At 33.7% G+C, this 20,708-nt stretch overlaps 1 protein-coding gene across 2 annotated transcripts in view; it reads left to right on the top strand.

Annotated features, from left to right (window-relative positions):
- The window catches only part of Rb1 (RB transcriptional corepressor 1), a 161,110-nt gene that overhangs the window by 128,231 nt on the left and 12,171 nt on the right, over positions 1-20,708 (top strand). For both annotated transcript variants that reach the window (XM_010636999.3, XM_010636998.3), the window contains 6 exons: positions 8,680-8,798; positions 12,108-12,253; positions 12,830-12,975; positions 17,413-17,517; positions 19,008-19,121; positions 19,220-19,383. In XM_010636999.3, coding sequence (XP_010635301.1) covers positions 8,680-8,798; positions 12,108-12,253; positions 12,830-12,975; positions 17,413-17,517; positions 19,008-19,121; positions 19,220-19,383 — 794 coding nt within the window. The remainder of the gene's footprint in view (positions 1-8,679; positions 8,799-12,107; positions 12,254-12,829; positions 12,976-17,412; positions 17,518-19,007; positions 19,122-19,219; positions 19,384-20,708) is intronic.

Genomic DNA, 20,708 nt, shown 5'->3' with positions numbered 1-20,708 from the left:
TTTTTTTTTTTTTTTTTTTTTTTTTTTTTTTTTTTTTTTGTGGTACTGGGGATTGAACTCAGGACCTTGTGCTAGGGAGGCAGCCACGATACCATGGAGCTGAACACCCAGCCCTCTGTTGTATCTTTTAAACTGTTTTTTACAATAAATTTCTCACTTATCTGTTATATATAATTTCTCACTTATCTATAATTTAACCACTTATCTATTCTAATCATTAGGAGAAATGAATGAGTTAATTTCTGATTTGAACATTCCTATAAATGAAAACCTGAGTACTCTCATGACATATTTTGAGTGTAATTGGTTAGAAATATATTCACTTCTTGTAGATTTTAATCTTTTTGAAAAAAATGCTATGTGTTTTTCTATTTAGGAAAATTTAGAAAACTAGAAAACATACTTTTGTGTTTTAAAACATTTAAGAGCATTTAGATCTACTAACTATAAAGTTTAAGAGTTTTTTTGTCAGAAGCAATAAAAGTTTTATGCAGTATGCATAATATTTGAGTGAGAGAGTTGGGATTCTGTTTCCCTGCTTTATAATATAGGTAGAGAGGGCTTTTTCAGGGATTTCCTAGGGTACCTACTGAAGATGAACCTAGTAAAAAAAATTTTTGTTGAGAGTATTTCTGCCACTAGATAAGCCTTAAATAAATAGGATAGATGATGGTTTTTAAATTACTAGTAAGAAACGCTTCTAAATTTTTGACAACAATGTCATTCTTATTTGATAAATCCTTTCACTGTTTTGTTTTACTATTAACCAAAATACATTTTATCCTTCATAGGTATTTATTGCATTGTAAAAGAATGATATCTTTGGAAATTATTTATGAGTACTAGAAAAAATGTCTTATTCACGTTAATTCCCTTCATGTTTGAATTAGTTTCTTCTTCAGAAGGGTCATGTCTTACAACTTTAGTCTTAATAACCTCAATATTTATTTAAAGGTTATAAGAAAATATCTTAAAGATGCTGATAATTAGGAATGAGAGCTCCCTAAAAATAATGGCTTTGCATTTCATCATATTATAAATTGAAACTTTGAAGTTTTAAAATTCTACTTCAATGAATCTCTTTTGGGATTCAGTCTTAATAATGAAAGATAATTGTTTTGTTTTGTTTTTAACAGAAACAGTACTTTACTATTATTCTGACAGGAGTATCTGCTTCAGTGCTTTCCCCAAATGCCTCCATACTCCTGAGAGTCCCTTTCCCAGTAGGAAGCCCCCATGGGCAGGGGAAGCTAGCAGAAGGGAGCCAGCCACAACGAAGAACCTGGCCAGATGTCTGTTTGGCCACCGCCACCCCCAGCCCAAACTCCTCCTCCTAGACCGGAGGCACTAGGGCAGTAGAGGACTAGCAGTTCAGAGACCCACTAAGGGACGCTTGGCAGTCTGACCTGGGGCGAAGGTAGAGTTCATGTATCTACCAATGGTGATCCTTTCTCCATTGGTTTGCTTTTGTGTCTATGTTGAGTAGGGAAAAAAGAAGATACAAAACAAAGAGATACAGGATTTAAGCTAGCTGTATCAATAATCACATTGAAAATAAATGTTTTAAGCAGCCCAACTAAAAGATAATCAGAGCGTATAAAAAGCAAGACTCAAATCAGTGTTATGCACAGGGAGTCAATTTTAAATATAAAGATACAAATATGTTAAAAGGATAAATAAAAATATTAGTAACATAGATATAATTAAGGGAAGGTAAGGATAATCTAAGATTTGTAGAGAGATGAAAGATTAGATGATTGATTACACAACCAAAAAAAAATATTGAAGGAATCATACCTAGTAGTGAAGGTAATGAGTTGATGTAAATGTTTGAGCACTTTATATTTGAGATATTTGTGATACCTCTACTGGAGATCTTTCTGTGCAGTTGGAGGTATGGATGTATAACTTAAAAGAATAGTTTTAGTCAATAATCTCGATTAGAGTAATACAAATATAGTTAGAGTCATTAACTGTGGCTCAGCCAGCATATATATCGGTGAGAAGGACCCTGTGGAATACCAGTATTAAAGGACCAGTGAAGTAAAATGGAAAAGAACTATCAGAAAGGTCAAGGCTAATTTTTTTCCTATTTTCTATTTTAGTTTTCTTTCATAAGACAAAACCATCTTAGAACAATCTTAGAATTTGGCTTAGGATAGTACAAAAACATTTCCTGTATTGTAGGTCCAATAATCCTTAAAATATCCAGAAAACAATAGCAATTCCTGCTTTCCACTTCCCCTATTGTTCATTTTCCTACTGGCACAGGAGTTCTTTTGCTTACTTAGATAATCTCTTATAGGAGCACTATGACTTCACAGCCTTCATGTCCTTTACTTTCTGTAATAATTCATTCTTGTTTTAGAGATGTATCCTAATTATGAAAGATCATTTAGAATACACATATGGCTTCTACTTTTTCTATCAATATTATTTATTTGAGTGTAAATAAGATCCAAATTATATAACTGGTAACATGAAATAAGAAGAGCTAAAGGTGTAGGGGAAGTGGGAAGGGTAGGAGAAAGGAAATAAGGGAAAAGAAAAAATATATGAAAAGTAAAAAAATGGAAACAAAGTCTTTGTAAATAGGGAAAGCTGGAGGGGGTGAAAGGAGGGCAGGGGTATGTGGAAAAAATGAGAACCAAGATCTGTCATGTAAAAGATACAAGATCCCAATGATGAATGTAACTGTACTGTAACAAAAAAAACAAAAAAACAAAAAAAAACAGTAAACTCAGTGAAAAATATACATTATTTACTTAGTGGGATATATACTAATCTTACTGGCAATGATAGTCTAGTTTCCTTCACAGGATTAAGTGGCAAAACAGAGTGAAGTATGTATTGTGCGGAGAACAGTTATGCCCATAGTTAATATGAGTAGATAAGTAATGACATGAGTCAGCTTGCCTGAGTGCAGGAGAAAACTGCCACCTGAATTCTGGATGGGAACAGTGTTACAGAGAGAAATACATATATTTCACTTTCAAAGGTCAAATGACTTGAGCTTTTCTCCATAGTGTTTTAAAATATCAGCTTCTATATTAGTTATCTATTGAAGTGTTGCTATTAGCAACTTAAAACAACAAATGTTTCTTATACAATTTATGAAGGTCAGAAATCTAGGAGTGGCTTAGCTATCTATGTGGTTTTGGCTCAGGTTTTCTTATGAGTGATGCTTCAGTTATCAGCCAGCTCCTCAGTCATTTTAAGGCTTTACTGGGGTTGGAGAATTGGCTTCCAAATTCTCTCCCATGGTTGTTTGCAGGTCTCAGTTGTTCTTTGGCTGATGGCCAAAGGCTTTGGTTTTTTTCTTCCTGGGCCTCTCCAGGGGATTTGTCATTAAATGGCATCTGCTTCTTCCCAGAGTGAGCAATTCTAAGGAGAAAGAGTACCTAAGATGGTAACCACACATGTTTAATATGCTTATCTCAGAAAAGTCATGCCTTCACTTTTGCTGTATACCTTAGCCACATAGACTAACCCTGGTGTAGGAGCAGTCTACACAAGGCTGTAGACAACCAATGTCAGGGACGAGCCTGAAGACAGCCTGCCACAGTTTTCATTCATTGTCCGTTAGAAAGCACATCATATCATTAGTTTTCTTGTTTGTATTTTGCTTTTTAATTTAACTCATAATGTCCATGTTGTATGTTAACATCCTGGAAATATTTCCTGTATAGAAACATTACTTGATTAACAACCTACCTGTAAATAGCTGTTCAGACTTAAAACTGAGATATGCTGTTTTGACTTCCAAACTGCTGCTCACACTTAGGACCTGCCTCTTTTTTTTTGTACAGTTCAGTTCTGTATATCTTGTTTGTAGATCTTTAGTGTGTTTTTTTGTACAGTAGACTTTGTGTATACAGTACTATAATTTTTGTTCCACATCACTGGTCATTCGAGAGATGCAGATGAAAACAACACTGAGATTCCACCTCACCCCACAAAGAATGGCTGCTATCAAGAAATCACACAATAACAAATGTTGGCGGGGTTGTGGGGAGAAAGGAACCCTCCTCCATTGTTGGTGGGAGTGCAGACTAGTGCAGCCACTATGGAAATCAATATGGAGATACCTCAAAGAGCTTGGACTGGAGGTTCCATTTGACCCAGCCATCCCTCTGCTGGGTATCTTTCCAAAAGAACTAAAAGAATCATATCACAGAGAAGTATGTGCACCCATGTTTATAGCGGCACAGTTTGTAATAGCTAAATCTTGGAAACAGCCTATTTGCCCATCCGTTGGAAACTGGATAAAGAAGTTGTGGTTTTTCTATAAAATGGAATATTACTCAGCCATAAAGAGTGAGAGAATAGATTCATTCATAGGAAAATGGATACATATTGAAGATATACTCCTAAGTGAAATAAATAAGTCACACATGTGTAAATACCAAATAGTTTCCCTGGTGTGAATATTCTGCAACAATGCATAAGATTCTAATAAGATTACTGACATTTAGAAATTTGAAGAAAGGAGCTAAAGGTGTAGGGAAGGTGTGATGCGTAGGGGAAGAACAAAAAGGGAAAAGAAAAAAATGTGAGAGAATGAAAAGATGAAAATAAAGTGTTTGTAGATGGGGAGGGGAGGAGGGGGTGAAGGGAGGGCAGAGGTAAGGGGAAAAAATGAGAATCAAGACTTGCCATGTAGAGGTACATTATCCCAACAATGAATGTAACTGTACTGTATCCCTAAAATGTACCAATAAACTCAATAAAATTTAAAAAATAAATAAATAAATAAGCAGTACTATAATTTTTGCCAATTGTACTATACAATACTGTAGTTTGATGATCCATTATACATTACAGTCCTACATATCAGAGTTATGAAAATAAAAGCAAAGTCATCAAGTTGGAATTTCCTTTGACCATTTCTTTGTTCCTAATGATGTAACATGTACTATAATATACATCTCCTCCCTTAACAACCAAATTGCAAGAATGGAACTTGGTTGTTAAGGAATGTCTGTATTCATTATGCGTTAGGGAATTTCTGAATTTCACAATAGAAACTTTTTTTAGACCTGACAAATCTCAAATTTACCTGGATTATTATTAGCAAATAGAATTTGAGAAAAGGTTGAAAGGGGCCTTTTGAAACCTAGGAAGACATGATAAGAGCTGTTTTAACATTGCTGTTTAAGTAAGGATAGTGAATCACTTTTCCAAATTTAATATGAGAATTAGAAAAATACAGTTAATAGTTTCTGAGGAGGTAATGGAGGATATGTTAGAGATACGGTGGGAGGGAGATAGTAGAATATCTCAGAAACTTTAGAAAAATTTCCCTTCTTGAGTATATTAAAATCTTTGTGGGGAGGAAGTTTAAAGGGAAACCAGCATGCATATTTAGAAAATTTCCTTGGGGATTCTGCGTGCTGCCCTCCAAATAAGTTACAGGAACGTCAGAAAGTAGGAGTTTGCATTATAAAACAATTGAAAACTAAAGCCAGATGTTCTAGAAAGTATCAACTATTTTTCTTGGAGTCCTGAGAGAGAAGTGGCTACGATTTGGGAGACAACTTTAGCTTTGTTGTTAGGAAAAGAGGAGGGAAGCTGGAGATGTCAAATACAGCTTTCTTTTGTGAAGTTTTGCCTAGGTTGGGCCCAGTTAGTTTTAATACATGTAGGTCCCATTAATTGCATGTTTTTGTGAGGACTCAGGGTCTCCTAAAATGTCGTTAAGAGTACTATGAGAGTGAGTAATTTCCTGGTGAACATATGTGGGTTTACACCCACACTGATTCAGGTAAATAAAGATATTCAGTCTATCAATGACTAGAGAACGTGAAACACTTAGTATAATAATATGTGCATTGGCCAGAATGAATGTGGAGATTTTGTTAGGATTAATTTACTCAGATGAAAGGTATTACTTAGATTGCCCTTCAGAGTGCCCTTAGGCATAGGAAAGAATGCCTTGGCAATAAACACTACATTAAAGGGATTGTGTAGAGTCTCCTTCTAAATCATATATGTCCCCTTGTTCTGATTTCTCCATGGATGATAACCCATGCTTAACACCACCTCTAATTAGAGAATTCTTTCTGTGGTAGACACTATTACAAATGGTAGTTTATCTTTTATTGATCCACTGGGGCTGAAAAGAGTTGAGGACGATAGAACTTTTACAGTGACACATACTAAAATTGACCATATGATTTTTACATCTCTATTCAAAATGTATCAAGTAGCTACTTGATATCGAGAGGGAAAAGTAACTTTTAAGGACCACTTTTTCTTCTGAAAGTTGAGAGAGAACATCTTTAACACATTCATATATACATCCAAGTGACTCAGATTAAATCATCACATCAGATTGCTGAAAAGTGAGAAAAGAGTTGAATGTGCAAGTGTGCTAAATCAGTAAAGAGTAGCTAGAACATCTGAATGAGTGGGGTTTGTAAACTCAATTTTATGGAGGCTTGACTAGGACAATTTAAGAAACCCTCATTTGATGTCTTTAGGTCTTTTCTCTTACACTTGTATTACTCAGCTCTGACTTCTGATTTCATGCCTGGAGGATATGATCATGGCTGGAAAGATAGGATCTGGAGAAAAACAGCAGTCTGGGATATACATTCATCATTACATAAACTTTTCCATAATCCTGTCATATTCAGTATGGTTACACTTTCCTAGAATACATCAGGAATCCCCTAGTCCAGAAAAAGCTTTTTTACTCTCTTCAGAGGAGAGAATAAAGTAGGAGTCAGTGTACGCATTCAGTTTTCCATCTCTAATCAGCATTGTTTACGTTTTAAATATTTAGTTTAATTTGTGGTGGTTTTGTCATGTAGAAGTCTTCAATTTGCATGCATGCATAGTGTAAGTGATAGAAATTCTCCCTTTTATGGATTCCATCATATACCCTTTTAGGAAGCTACCTCTACAAAGTTAGTTTTTGTATTTCAGTAATTATGACTTTTCTTTTTTAAACACTTGGATTTGTATTGTTAATACTTCTTGATTAGGATTTTTACATCTCTTTTCACACGTAAAAATGTGTTAGAATTTACATTTTTGTAATACCTTTGACAAGTTTTAATATCAGTCATACACTAGATTGCAATAAGGAATGCTTCTACTTTCTCTATTCTAGAAAGTTTAAGTACAACTGAGATTATCTGTCACCTGAATTTTTGGTAGAATCCCTAGTAAAGTCAGAAAGGCTTTGTGTTTTCTAAGTTCAGAGATTTTAAATTACCGAGTCAAATTCTTCAATAGTTCAATTCAAGCTATATTTTTTTTTGAGCCTTGGTAGTTTATATTTTTATAGTATTTTCCCTCATGGTCTAAGCTTTCCAATTTATTGATACAAAATTACTTATAATAATCTCCTATTATCTGTCTAATCTTTACAATTATGTCCCATTCTTTTGTTTCGGTTTTTTGTACTAGGGGTTGAATTCACTCAGGACTTTGTGCTTGTAAGGCAGTTGGCAGCACCACTAAGCCAAATCCTCACTCCCCACTCTTCATTCTTACTATTTTTTATCTGTCTTTTCTCTTGATCTCTTTGACTGGAGATTTGTGTATTTTTATTAGTTATTTCAAGGAACGAGTTGTTAGCTTTGTGAGTAAAATGATGTAGTATTAATAGTTAACTTGCCTTGTTTCCAAGGGACAGTATCCACCCACAACAGAGATTTACTATATTTTGGCTCACATTTAAAAAGTTTCAGTCCTTGCATAGTTGTTGCTAAGGAAGGATGGCATGTCAGAGTGGCCTGGTAGAGGAGAGTTGCTCCTAGTGGACAGGAAACAGAGAGTGAGGGTGGGAGACAAATCCTTCTAGGCTGTACTTCCTGTCAGCCACCTCTTCCAACCAGGCCCCACCTCCTAATAGCAAGTCAGGTCTAAGGCCTATTATCCAGTCACCTTCCAAAAGGCCCATGTGTGAGCATGAGCCTCTTGGGGGGTCATCTAGATATAAACTATATCAGACTGTATTTTACTTGTGTTTTCAGCTTTATTAAGTGTTCATATGTGTATTATTTAGAATGATTGAGTCTTTTCTATGTCTGTTCTCTAATTTCCACCTTCTTCTCTAGAACAGGTTGAGCATCCCAAACCTGAAACTCTGAATTTTTTAAAAATCTGATTTGGGTGTGGGTTTGGTGCTGAGGATTAAGCCCAGGGCTTTGCACATGTTGAGCAGCCCTCTACCACTGATCTGCCAATACTCTGAAACTTTTTGAGTACAAACATGATGCTACAAATGCAATGAATAACAGTCGAAACACAACTAAAAGTATTGTGAAAATTACCTTCAGGCTATGTATATAAAGTATATATAGATCATAAATGAATTTTGTGTTTGGACTTGGGTCTTATCACTAGAGATCTCATTACACATATGGAAATATTTTTTAAAAGTCAAAATTCAAAATGCTCTTTGTCCCAAACATTGGGAAAAAGGATACTCAAAACTTGTGTAAGAATTTAAGATTGTATATTTTCGTACCCTTTTGTGTTTGTGTGTATGTATATATTATAAAATTGTTAATTGGGAATTTCAATTCCCAGGAAAGGGTCTCATTGTGACTTCTAAATAGCTACTGTGCCTAGATTTCATAGTATTCACCATGTCAAACAATATGATTTTGCTATGTATATGAGAAAAGGTATACTAATGTTTTAATGTCATTTTCTTTCAAATAGGATTCCCCTTTATTTGATCTTATTAAACAGTCAAAAGATCGAGAAGGACCAGCTGATCATCTTGAGTCTACGTGTCCTCTCAACCTTCCTGTCCAAAATAATCACACTGCAGCTGATATGTAAGTAGTCTATATAAAATGTTATCCATTCAAGCTACAAACTGATTTTGAGCATAAGAATAATGCAAGGCACTATATAGAAATTATAGAAAATTGAATTTTTATATAAGACATTTTCCCTGCTTTTATAAATTAGTAATGTAAGATACATGACCTAAATTTTAAAGTCTTGTAAAGGAAAACAAAGTGCTACTGAATCACATGGGGTTGGTATAATGAGGAGCAATTTTCATAGTAAAATGACAGTTTAGATGGGCCTTAAAGATTAAATAAGATTTCAACATGAAAATTGGAAGAGAGGAGACAGAACAGTGTTTCAAGACCCAGAGCCAGAAATAACCATGTACCCATCATAGCCAGAGAAGGTAGAAACCTTGTCCATAGTGTACAGATCAGCTCATTTGGAGTGAAGCATGAGATAAATCTAGGGAACAGTATGGACAGTAGATCGACATAGTTGGCTAGTGCATGGTAATAATAATGGGAGAAGAAAGCATAGCTAACATTTATTGAGGGCTCACTGTGTTCTGGGCAACTACCTACATACTTTAGAGTCATGTGTTTCATTTAATCTTCATGCCGCCTTAAGAAGGTAGTAGTTATTTCTGTCAGTTGTCTATAAAATAAGAATTAGAGAAATAAAATAACTTGTCTAAGGTCAACAAATCTAGCCAAGCAGTCTGACCCCAAAGTCTATATTCTTAATCTGCCTAGGTATATTACCTTTTGCAGAAATGTGCTTATTATTATTATATTTCTCTTTAGTTGTGTGTAGGAATTGGTATTACAGTATTCTGTGATTACTACAGAGACCATTTTCCAGAGATGTCATTCAGTGCTAACTTGTAGTCACAGTATTTATGCATTCATGTAAAATCTGTATTCATTTGTTTGGTACGTAACACTTTTATATAAATAAGTCAAGCCTTACTTTTTCTTTAATTCAATATATAGTTAATCTGTTAAGTGCCAGGAAGACAGAAATGAAATAAATGGTCTCAGTCCTTCCTGCTCATAGTGTTTTACTTTCTGGAGGAAGGAATCAGTAAACAAGTAAACTAATACATAAATTGATTTTAGATTATAACAAGTGCTATAAATTAAATGAACAAAGTTATATGAAAGAGAGAAACTGAGAGGATGATAGAATATTTAGGAATACTTTACTTTTTTTGATGAGGTGATATTTTGACCTGAAGGACAAGTGGATACTAGCCAGGGAAAATCTTCATGTTTTAGGACAGATGGAACTTGGCTTGTTTGAGGACTAGAAAGAAATCCACTGTGGACGGGGTATCATGATCATGAGAATAATGGTACAAGATGAGGTTGGAGACATATCCTGGGGTGAGATTTTGTAGTTTCCCATAGGACATAATAGGTATTTTGGACTTATAAAGGTAATGAAAAGCCATTTAAGCAGGGATATAGCTTGCTATAATTTCTATTTTTAAAGGACCTCTCTCTCTGGCTGCTGTTTGAAGGTAGAGATGGGTTTGGGGGACAGAAAGATCAGGGTAAGAAAACATGGGGAGATCACTTTGAAAGAGGAATGTGGGTGACTTGATCTAAAATATGGCATTAAAAATAGAAGTAAAAGATTAGAGATGAATTTAATTTAATAGGTTTTATATCAGATTTGAGGAACTGGGAAAATGGAGAAATTAAGATGTAATTTCTGGGGTTTTAAACTTTAAAATACTACATATAATTGAAAGTCTTTCTCTAAGATGGGAAAATCTTGGGGAAATCCAGGCACCAAGAAAGGCTGAGGCAGGAGGATCACGAGTTTAAGCCCAGCCTGATCAACTTAGCAATTTAGCAGACCCTGTCTCAAAATTTAAAAAATTTAATATAGTTCAATAAAGCCTCAGGGTTCAACTCCCATACAAACACACACACACACACACACACACACACACACACACACTCCCATACAAACACACACACACACACACACACACACACACACACACACACACACACCCCTCCTAAAACTCAACACTTTATAATTTGTACTTTAAAATACTAGATGTAACATTGAGCCATTTTTTGAGATGGGGAAACTGGGGGAAGAAAAGCAGCATTCCCCTTAGGACATATTAAATTTGAGATTTCAAATAGTGAAAGCCATTAGTTAATAGGATATTTGCATCTAAAACTCAAGGGAGACTAAACCTTGCCCAAATTAAGTCATTATATAATTATCAGATAGGGAACTGAAAGGAAGGAAGTCCAAGGGGGACAGGAGACCAAATACATACTGGTACTTATAAAAATCATTGTGTGAAGCCAGGTGCTGTGGCACATGCCTGTAATTACAGCACTTGGGAGGCTAAGGCAGGAGGCTCGCTGTGAGTTCGAGACCAGCCTGAGCCACGTAGTGAGTTCCAGGTCAGTCTCAACTACATAGTGAGATGGTGTGTCACAAAACAAAACAAACAAAAAATAAAACACCCCAAAAAACCATCATGTGAGTGAGTCCCCTTTCCTGGGTTACTAGTTAGTAAACTACATATAATGGAAATGCCCATAGTAAGATACAGATCCAACTTTTTCAGAGTTATTTCTCAGCTATTAACAAAATCAGCAAATAGACATGTTAAATAGTTTGTTAAATAGAGAGTAAATCAGCAGAACAGAATTGCCATAAATCAAGAGATAATATGTGCTAATATCCTTGCCTTGATCTATACCTGTCATATTTAGTCTACATGTATAATCTGTTTTGATGATATTATTTCAAGTTATAAAATTCTGTACTTTGTTATTTAGAGGTGTGTGTGTATAACTTAAGTAGTACATATGAACCATAGTTAATAAAAAATTGTTAGGAAAATCAGAGATATTACAACACTTTTTGGTGTTAATAACTTGGTTTTTTTTTTTTTTTGGTACCAGGGATCAAACTCAGGACCTTGTTCTTGCGAGGCAGGCACAGTGCCGCTGAGCTAAATCTTTGGTCCAGTAACTTGTTTTTTAAACAGGAGTCATTTTCTGGTCTCAATCCTACTGTAAATATTAAAATAGATAATTATTCATGTACAGCTGTTTTTCCTAATAAGTCAGTTAATTCCTAGGAAAAGCCACTTATTAAAATACAGTTAGATATATGGTGGTAAGAACCATAATTTTCCCATTAAGCTATTTTTCTTAGCTTATACTTAAAATAGCCTGCTTGGAAGAATTTGGTATAGGATAACAAATTAAATAGATAATGGGTGTCTGGATCTATGTGTACATCTTGGTGTGTGTTAGTGTGATTGTCAGCAAACTTCAAATGAAGGCTTTCCCTTTGAATACATCTAGGTATCTTTCTCCTATAAGATCGCCAAAGAAAAAAGGTTCAGCTATACGTGGAAATTCTACTGCAAATGCAGAGACGCAAGCAACCTCAGCTTTCCAGAATCAGAAGCCATTGAAATCTACCTCCCTTTCCCTCTTTTACAAAAAAGGTCAGTAAATTACTTTCAAGAGCTCAAGAGCTCAAGAGCATGGACTCAAAAACCAGGCTGGCTAGTTTCAAATTGTGGCTCTTCTACTTAGAAAGTGTGACCTTATGCAAGTCACTTGCTACTTCTTTTTCTCAATTTCCTCATCTGTAAAATGGAAAGGATAGTAATAGTAATCTATCCTATAATCATAGTTACATTATAAGGTTTTTGAGATAATTGAGTGAATTAACACATTCATGGCTGGACCGTAATGCATATGTCTCTCTGCTGAGCAGCTTGAACTCCCTGTGGTACATTCATGACTGTATCACTTCTAGTAGCAGTGGTACAAGCTGCCTGATGAGACAGTCATGCATGTACCACCTGTGGTTCAAGCTGATGGGAGCATGTTAATACGTATAAAGTGATTCCAATGGTGCCCATTCATTTATTCGTAAGGAACACAGTGGTGGAAGTGAGGGTACTTTTAAAATGTTATTGAACAGCATTATGATTAGAACAATGTAATGATTTGAAAAATATCCATTTGTAATTGAAAATGAAAAATAAACATATTCATTCCCCTTATTCCCACAGTGTACCGATTAGCGTATCTCAGATTAAATACTCTGTGTGCACGCCTTCTGTCTGACCACCCAGAACTAGAACACATCATCTGGACCCTTTTCCAACATACACTGCAAAATGAGTATGAGCTGATGAAAGATAGGCATTTGGACCAAGTAAGAAATTCAAGCACTTCATATTTTTTCTCCCTTCTCATTTGTTAATTATGTGTTGGATTCTTAAGAAAAGGCTGGATTCAGATAAGAAGCCAGATTAACCTAGACTTTGTATATATTCACTTGTTAGTACCATTTATATTTTTGCTATAACTTTTAAGATTATAGCTTTTGAGTTTAAGAGTATATTTCAGTAACTAAGGACACACAGCATTCTTATCTATAAAAATCACTGAAGAACCTGTTTATCATAAGTATTTTTTGTGTCAAATAAGCTAGACTTCATTTTAGTGTAGAAAATGTAGGAGATTTAAGAATCAGTTGGCCTAAAACAGTACCTGTTGGATGGATGGATGCATAGAGTTATAAATAGAGTGATTTATCTTCCTTTTTATTCTCTTAAAATGGACTAAAAGGATTATTTGGGAGTAACTTTATATAATTTACATACTGTACAAATCACTCAAGTATATAATTCAGTTGTTTTCCTTAAATTCACAGAAGTGTGCAGCTATCACCACAATCAGTTTTAGAACATTTTCATCACACGAAAAAGAAGCTCCATAATCTTTAGGAGTAAAACTCCAGCTTTACCCCTCTTCAGCGTTAAGCAACATTAATCCACTTTCTATTGATATCGATTTGTCTATTCTGAATATTTTATATAAATGGCATCATATAACATGTAATCTTTTATGTTTGGCTGTTTTGTTTTGGTACTGGGGATCAAATTTGGGACCTTGTTTCTTGCGAGGCAGGTGGCAGAACAACTGAGCTAAATCCCTGGCCCAAGTTTGGCTTCTTTTACTTAGCATATTTTCAGAATTCATTAGTGTTGTAGTTTGTATTTCATTTCTTTTGACTGCCAAATAATATTCTACTATATGTATCTACCACACTGTGTTTATAATCAATTGATGTACATTTGTATTATTTCTGCTTTTGGGATATTATGAATAGTAATACCATGAACATTCATGTACAAGATTTTGTGTGGAAATATATTTTCGTTTCTCTAAGATATATACTCACAAGGGAAATTGCTGAGTCATATGATAACTATGTTTGACTGAGAAATGGCTGAATTACTTTTGAAAATGTACTAGTTTACATTCCTAACAATAGTGTACAATGGGGCAATTTGTCTATATTTTCACCAAATTATCTTTTTATTATAGCCATCCTAGTGGATGTGATATATTGTCACACTGATTTATAATTGTATTTGTCTTTTAACTAATCTTTTCTTGTGTTTATTGGACATTTTAATTTTTTTAGAAAGGTATCTGTTAAGATCCTTTATTCATTTTGAAATCAGATTGGTGTATTTTTTATATTCTGCACATAAGCTCCTTATCAGGTATATGATTTGCAAATATTTTCTACTATTTTACAAGTTGTCATTTTACATTCTTGCTGGTGTCTTTTCAAGCACAAAAGTTACTCATTTTTTTAAAAAAGTTACTCATTTCAATGAAATTCACTTAATCTGTTTTTTCTTTGTTACTGGTGATTTGATGTTATACTTAAGAAATTATTGCCAATCTTAGGTTGTTAAGACTTACCTGTTTTCCTCCAAAAGTCTTTCATTTAGATTTAAATCCATTTTAATCTGTGTTTTTGTAGATAATGTGAGATGTGGTCCAACTCCATTTTTTTCTTGTTGTTATGGATATTTAGTTACTCAGTGCACTTTTAGTTTTCTGTGGTTTGTTTGTTCTTTGGTGTTTTCTGAGGTGTTGGGAATTGAACCCAGAGCCTCATAGGTGCTAAGCGCGTACTCCACTGAGCAGTACTTCAGCTCCTCCTCCATAGCACTGTTTCTTTAAAAAGGTCTTCATTCAGACTGTCAGTTTTTTAAAAAATCAATCAATTATAAATCTTTAAATGTTTGTTTCTTGACTCTCAATTCTGTTCTGTTGACCTATATAGCTATTCTTTTGCCGGGACAATACTGCCTTATTACTATAGCTTTTTAGTAATATTTTCATATAAGGAGGTATGACTGCACTTTGTTTTTCTTCAAGATTGACTTGACTGTCATGAAACTTGCATTTCCAATAAATTTTGGGATTGATTTTTCAGTTTCTGCTAAGAAAATTTTGAAAGAAATTACATTGAATCATAGCCTAATTTAGGGAAAATTGTCATTTTAACAACTGTTAAATCTAATTTTTGAACAGTGGTATTTTTTTATTCATTTAGACCCTCTTTAATTTTTTTGTTTTGTAAAATTTATTCCTAAGTATTTTACTCTTTTAATAATATTATAAATGGAATTATTTTCTTAGTTTCATTTCTGGATTATACATTGCAAATGCACAGAAATGTAATTGAGTTTTACATAGTGATCTTATACTCTATAACCTTGATAAATTTTTTTTAGTTCTATCAGTTTTTTAGTGGATTCTGTAAGATTTTTCTGTACATAAGATCATGTCATCTGGGAATAGAGATAGTTTTAGTTTTTTCTTTTTGATCCAAACACATTTTATTTAGTTTTCTTGATGAATTTCCTTGCCTAGAACCTACAGTATCAACTGAAAATGGTTTACAAATGGATCTTGTCTTGTTCTTGACATTGGAGAAAAGAATTCAGTTTTTTTTACCATTGACTATGTTGCTCACAATGTGTTTTTAGCATATATGCTTTTTAGTTTGAGGATGTTTCCTTTTTCTTCTAGCTTTTATCTTGAATGAGTGTTGAATTTTTGTGAAATGCTTTTTCTGTATCTATTGAGATGATCCTGTGAGATTTTTCTTTTATTATATTGACATGGTATATTACATTGATGTTCAGATGTTAAACTCATTTTGCTGCTCTGGAATGAATCTCATTTGGTGACAGTATATAATCCTTTTAATATATTCCCAGATTCAACTCATCTGCTCTTTGTTGAGGATGTTTGCATAACTAATCATAAGAAATATTGGTCATTTTCTTATGATGTCTTATGATGTCTGGTTTTGCTGTCAGAAATACTAGCCTCACGGTCTTGAGAATTTTTCTAATTTCAGAAGAGTTGGTGAAGAACTGGAATTGAATCTTCTTTCAGTGATGGGTAGAATTCATCAGTGAAGCCATCTGGTGTTTGGTTTTTTGATTACTAATTCAAGATCAGATTTTCTATTTCTTCATGAATCAGTTTTGGTGGTTTTTGTCATTCTAGGAGTACATGCATTGCATCTTAGTTATCTATTTTATTGGTATAGAATTGTTCATAATATTCCCATATAATCCTTTTATTTCTATAAAATTGGTAGTAATATTCTCAATAAGAAAGATGCTGAGCAGAAGAGGGATTACTTCATAAAGATATAGCCCACATATACATATTTTACAAGAGCCTATTTGGATATATAAATTCCAGTATCCTGAATTTTTAAAAATAAGCATTTAACTACCTATCTGTAAGTGTCTATTTAAAGTAATAAAAAATAAAAATTTATAAAAATAGAATTCATATAGTTCTGCTTTCTACAGTATAGCAAGAGAGAAACTAATGGTATAGATTTCTAAGGAGATTAGATATCTGGAATCAAGATTTCTTAAGTGATGCCCTAAGTATTAAAGTAGAGAAAAAGCAAAGTGGATACTGAATGGAATTCTGAGTGCAAGGAATACTATGTTTAGGATTTGTAGGATGCTGAGCCAGTAATTTAATAGTATTCTGGATAGTAGGTGTGAGCAAGAATGTTGCAGAAATGATGAGTACTTAAGTTAGACAAAAAGTTCATACAGATCAAGGAAGTCTGTTGTTTTAAGTCACAAGGAATCACTTTTACATCTTACTTTTGCATTGAAAATGCATTTTTATTGAAATGTGATATACAGAAAGATCCATATATCACAAAGATGTATTGTAATGAAAATTCAGCAACTGAATTCATCTGTATTACCAGCATTTAGATCAATAAACAACTTAAACAACACTGAAGCCTCTCCTTTGCCCCCTTCCAGTCATTACCTTCTCCTTACCAACACTGTCAACTGTTTTCAGTGTTTTTTTATCTGGTAGTTTGAAACTTTTTCACACTTGAGTCTTTTTTTTTTTTTTTTTTTTGGTACCAGAGATCAAACTTGGGACCTAGTGCTTGTGAGGCAGGTAACGGAACCACTGAGGTAAATCCCCAGCCCACACTTGAGGCTTTTGAAGTGCTAATTATACAGTGAACTGATTCCAGTTTCAACATTCCTCCTCTGGGACATATTAAAGAATATGGGTCAAAGTTGGGGTCATTTACAAACCAGACAAATCTGAATAATTGAGAGTTGAGTGTTAGTGTTTTGCTCCTGTTTGTGTCAGGATAGAGGGGAAAAAAAAACTTATAGAAATCAAATTTCCCTCTTTTGAGGGGAAAACAAAGATGACAGAATGCTTTTAAGAACAAAACCATGTAATAAAAATTATATTTTTTATCATTTTCATTTACTAGATTATGATGTGTTCTATGTATGGCATATGCAAAGTGAAGAATATAGACCTTAAATTCAAAATCATTGTAACTGCATACAAGGATCTTCCTCATGCTGTTCAGGAGGTAGGTAATCTTTCATGGCAAGATGTATTTGAATAAATTCATATGTATAATATAGGTAATTTCAGTCATTAAATCATATATTTTGATCTTCTGCAAATTTGCAAATTAAAATTTTACTTTAATATATTGGTTAATTGTAACTAAAATGGAATTAGAAAGCTAAGGTAAATTTATAAAATTATTCAAATTATAGTTTAAGTTAATAAATAATACTGTATCCTCCAGTGAGTAGGATATTGGTAATAAACTTGACATAATTAAGACATTAAATATTCTTTTAAGTTATTTTTATTACTCCATAGGGAAAGCCAGTGTAAATGCAGCCTTATAAGAAATAGCATCAATGTAAACACATTTTGTTTCCAGTTTATCTTTCTGGTAGAGTAGCAGTAGTAAAATACACTTGTGAAATATACTTTATACTCTTTTTGTGGCAGATGAGTTGTGGGTTATTTTCCAGTTTATTTTTGGAATTTTCAAAAGAATATAACCAAGTTATTTTAGTTATGTTTGGAATTGTTTTCTAAACCTAGTCATTTTAATTCTGTATATCTGAGGCATCCTATAAAATCTTTGTCTAGAACTTCCATAATCCTAATGCTCCAGAAGGCTGAAGCAGGAGAATCACAAGCTTGAGCCCAGCCTGGGCAACATAGCAATTTACTGAAACCCTGTCTCAAAATTTTAAAAAGACCAAGGATGTAGCTTTGTGAAAAGGCCCTTGGCTCAATGCCAATATTACAAATAAATAAAGTAAAATCCTTCTGCTTTTATATAACTAAAACTTTAATAGAATCTCACTGTCAAAAAATTATAGCTTCTACTGACTGCTTTTTGCAGTGAAGTAATACATACTTTTGGAACCCTTTACATAAGAGGGATGCAGGGAGGTACAGGCAAGAAAATGTCATCTAAACACTGATGGATAATATTGTTGGCTTTTGTTCACCTCTGGTCCTTTGATCCCCAAAATGCCTTTTGTTCTGGCAGCCTGTCCACTGCTTTCTTTGGGGAGGCATCCGCTGCCACCTGGCTGTTTCTCTGGATCATTTTTTAACCTTTCACATCTGATAGAGCACCTAGACATCCAAACCTAAGAAGGCCTTTTCAGATTATTTTTCCTGTATGAGATGTTCTTCTTACTAGTTAAAAGGTATTACAAACTATTAGGGGAAAAAAATCTAAAGAGGGGTTGGGGATTTAGCTCAGTGGTTCCGCCGCCTGATTCACAAGCACAAGGTCCTGAGTTCAATCTGTGGTACCCCCCGAAAAAAGAAAATCTGAAGAGAGATTCTTAAATTTATTTATTATTATTTTTTTTATTGAGTTTATTGGTACATTTAGGGATACAGTACAGTTACATTCATTGTTGGGATCATGTACCTTTACATGGCAAGTCTTGATTCTCATTTTTTTCCCCTTACCTCTGCCCTCCCTTCACCCCCTTCTTAAATTTATTTAATAAGTGTTTTTTTCTTATTCTTCTGCAGACATTCAAAAGGGTTTTGATTAGAGAAGAGGAATATGATTCCATTATAGTATTCTACAACTCAGTTTTCATGCAAAGACTGAAAACAAACATTTTGCAGTATGCTTCCACGAGGGTATGTGGAAAGTATCATCTGGGCAAATTAATTATAAAGAAATAGATTTCACTGAAACATTTAATAAAATTAAATTTACCTTCTTGGTTTTGCTGTAGCCTCCTACCTTGTCACCAATACCTCATATTCCTCGAAGCCCTTACAAGTTTTCTAGTTCACCCTTACGAATTCCTGGGGGGAACATCTATATATCACCCCTGAAGAGTCCATACAAAATTTCTGAAGGTCTACCAACTCCAACAAAAATGACTCCGAGATCAAGGTTGGTCTTTTCTCTTTAAGGAAATAATATAATAATAATAATAATAATAATAAGCAAACATTTTTAAGCATAAAAATGTAAAGCTCTGTTTAAAATAAGCTAGACAGATTCTAATTTGCTTATTTATATTTGACATGGTAAGAATTTGACCCAAAATAAAGTCTGTTTACTTGAATAACTTTGCAGATTCATTCAACTTTCCTGGCTGCTGGGATCTTTTCTTTTGTAAACAGTCTGAGAACCAGTCTGGTTATACATTTCAAAACATTTTCATATTTTTATAAGTAGCCAATATGCTAAATAAAGTAGATTACTCTAGGTTAGCAAATTTTATTCTGTACCTTGCTGGATTTCCTATAAACTGTTTTTATGAACCTGGTCTATTTTACTTGTTATAAAAATGAAGATGACTTGTTAAATGTAAATGACTTTAAATTAAGTCTTTAGAGGTCCATCCTTAATTTTGCCTGTGGCAAATTCTTACTTTACCTTGGACATCATCTCTGTCTGTATTACAGAAGGGTACTGCAGATTAGGAAAATGATGACTGTGAAACTTTTAAATTCTCAGATGAAAGGTTCAGTACAACTACAAATCATTATATTATCTTCCACATCCAACCACAAGTACTCTCTGGCTTTGAAGTTCTTCAATTTACTAATTATATATTATCATGGGTTATTTGAAACTAACTTTATTTGTATAAAGTAAGAGGCTGATTAGCCTCATCTCAGAAACTGTCAGCTTAGGTAGTTGTACTGAATGGGCAAAAAAAGCAAATAAAAAAGGGCTGTATTAGATTTTAAAGAAATATCTGTATGCTGGGTTTCATGACATGAGTAATGCATACTTGTGATTAAAATTTCAAACTCTACAGGAAAATATTAAGTAAAAAATAATGAAAATATGATGTAGGTGCTCTTGTGTGTCCCTTTAGCCTGCTTTATTTATTTGGTATTCTTGTAGTTGGTTATCTGTGTACTAATGCCTGCAACTTAGATTACGGGTATCTAAGATGTCATACCACGTCTAAGTACATTTACACATCCCAAGCTGTCACATGAAAATGTATACTTAGGTAGTTTTTTAATGATAATGATTAATCCAAAATATAGTGATAATGTAGCTATTTGCTGATCTTAATGACCTTAACTCTTTGTGATTCTTTAGCAAAAAAGTCACACATCCTAACTAATAAATCATTGATCATGCATCAAGAAAGCATCTTAATACTGTTTATGCAATATATTTAATCAAATAGTTAATCAAATATTTTATATGGCTAACGATGACTTGTCAAGGGAATGGAAGACAGTAAGGCCTAT

This window comes from Fukomys damarensis, unplaced genomic scaffold (assembly GCF_012274545.1).
Source record: "Fukomys damarensis isolate Sample0158 unplaced genomic scaffold, DMR_v1.0_HiC HiC_scaffold_38, whole genome shotgun sequence".
Classification (NCBI taxonomy): domain Eukaryota; kingdom Metazoa; phylum Chordata; class Mammalia; order Rodentia; family Bathyergidae; genus Fukomys; species Fukomys damarensis.
The sequence above is the reverse complement of the archived record's forward strand: the minus strand, read 5'-3'. Positions and strand labels throughout refer to the sequence as shown.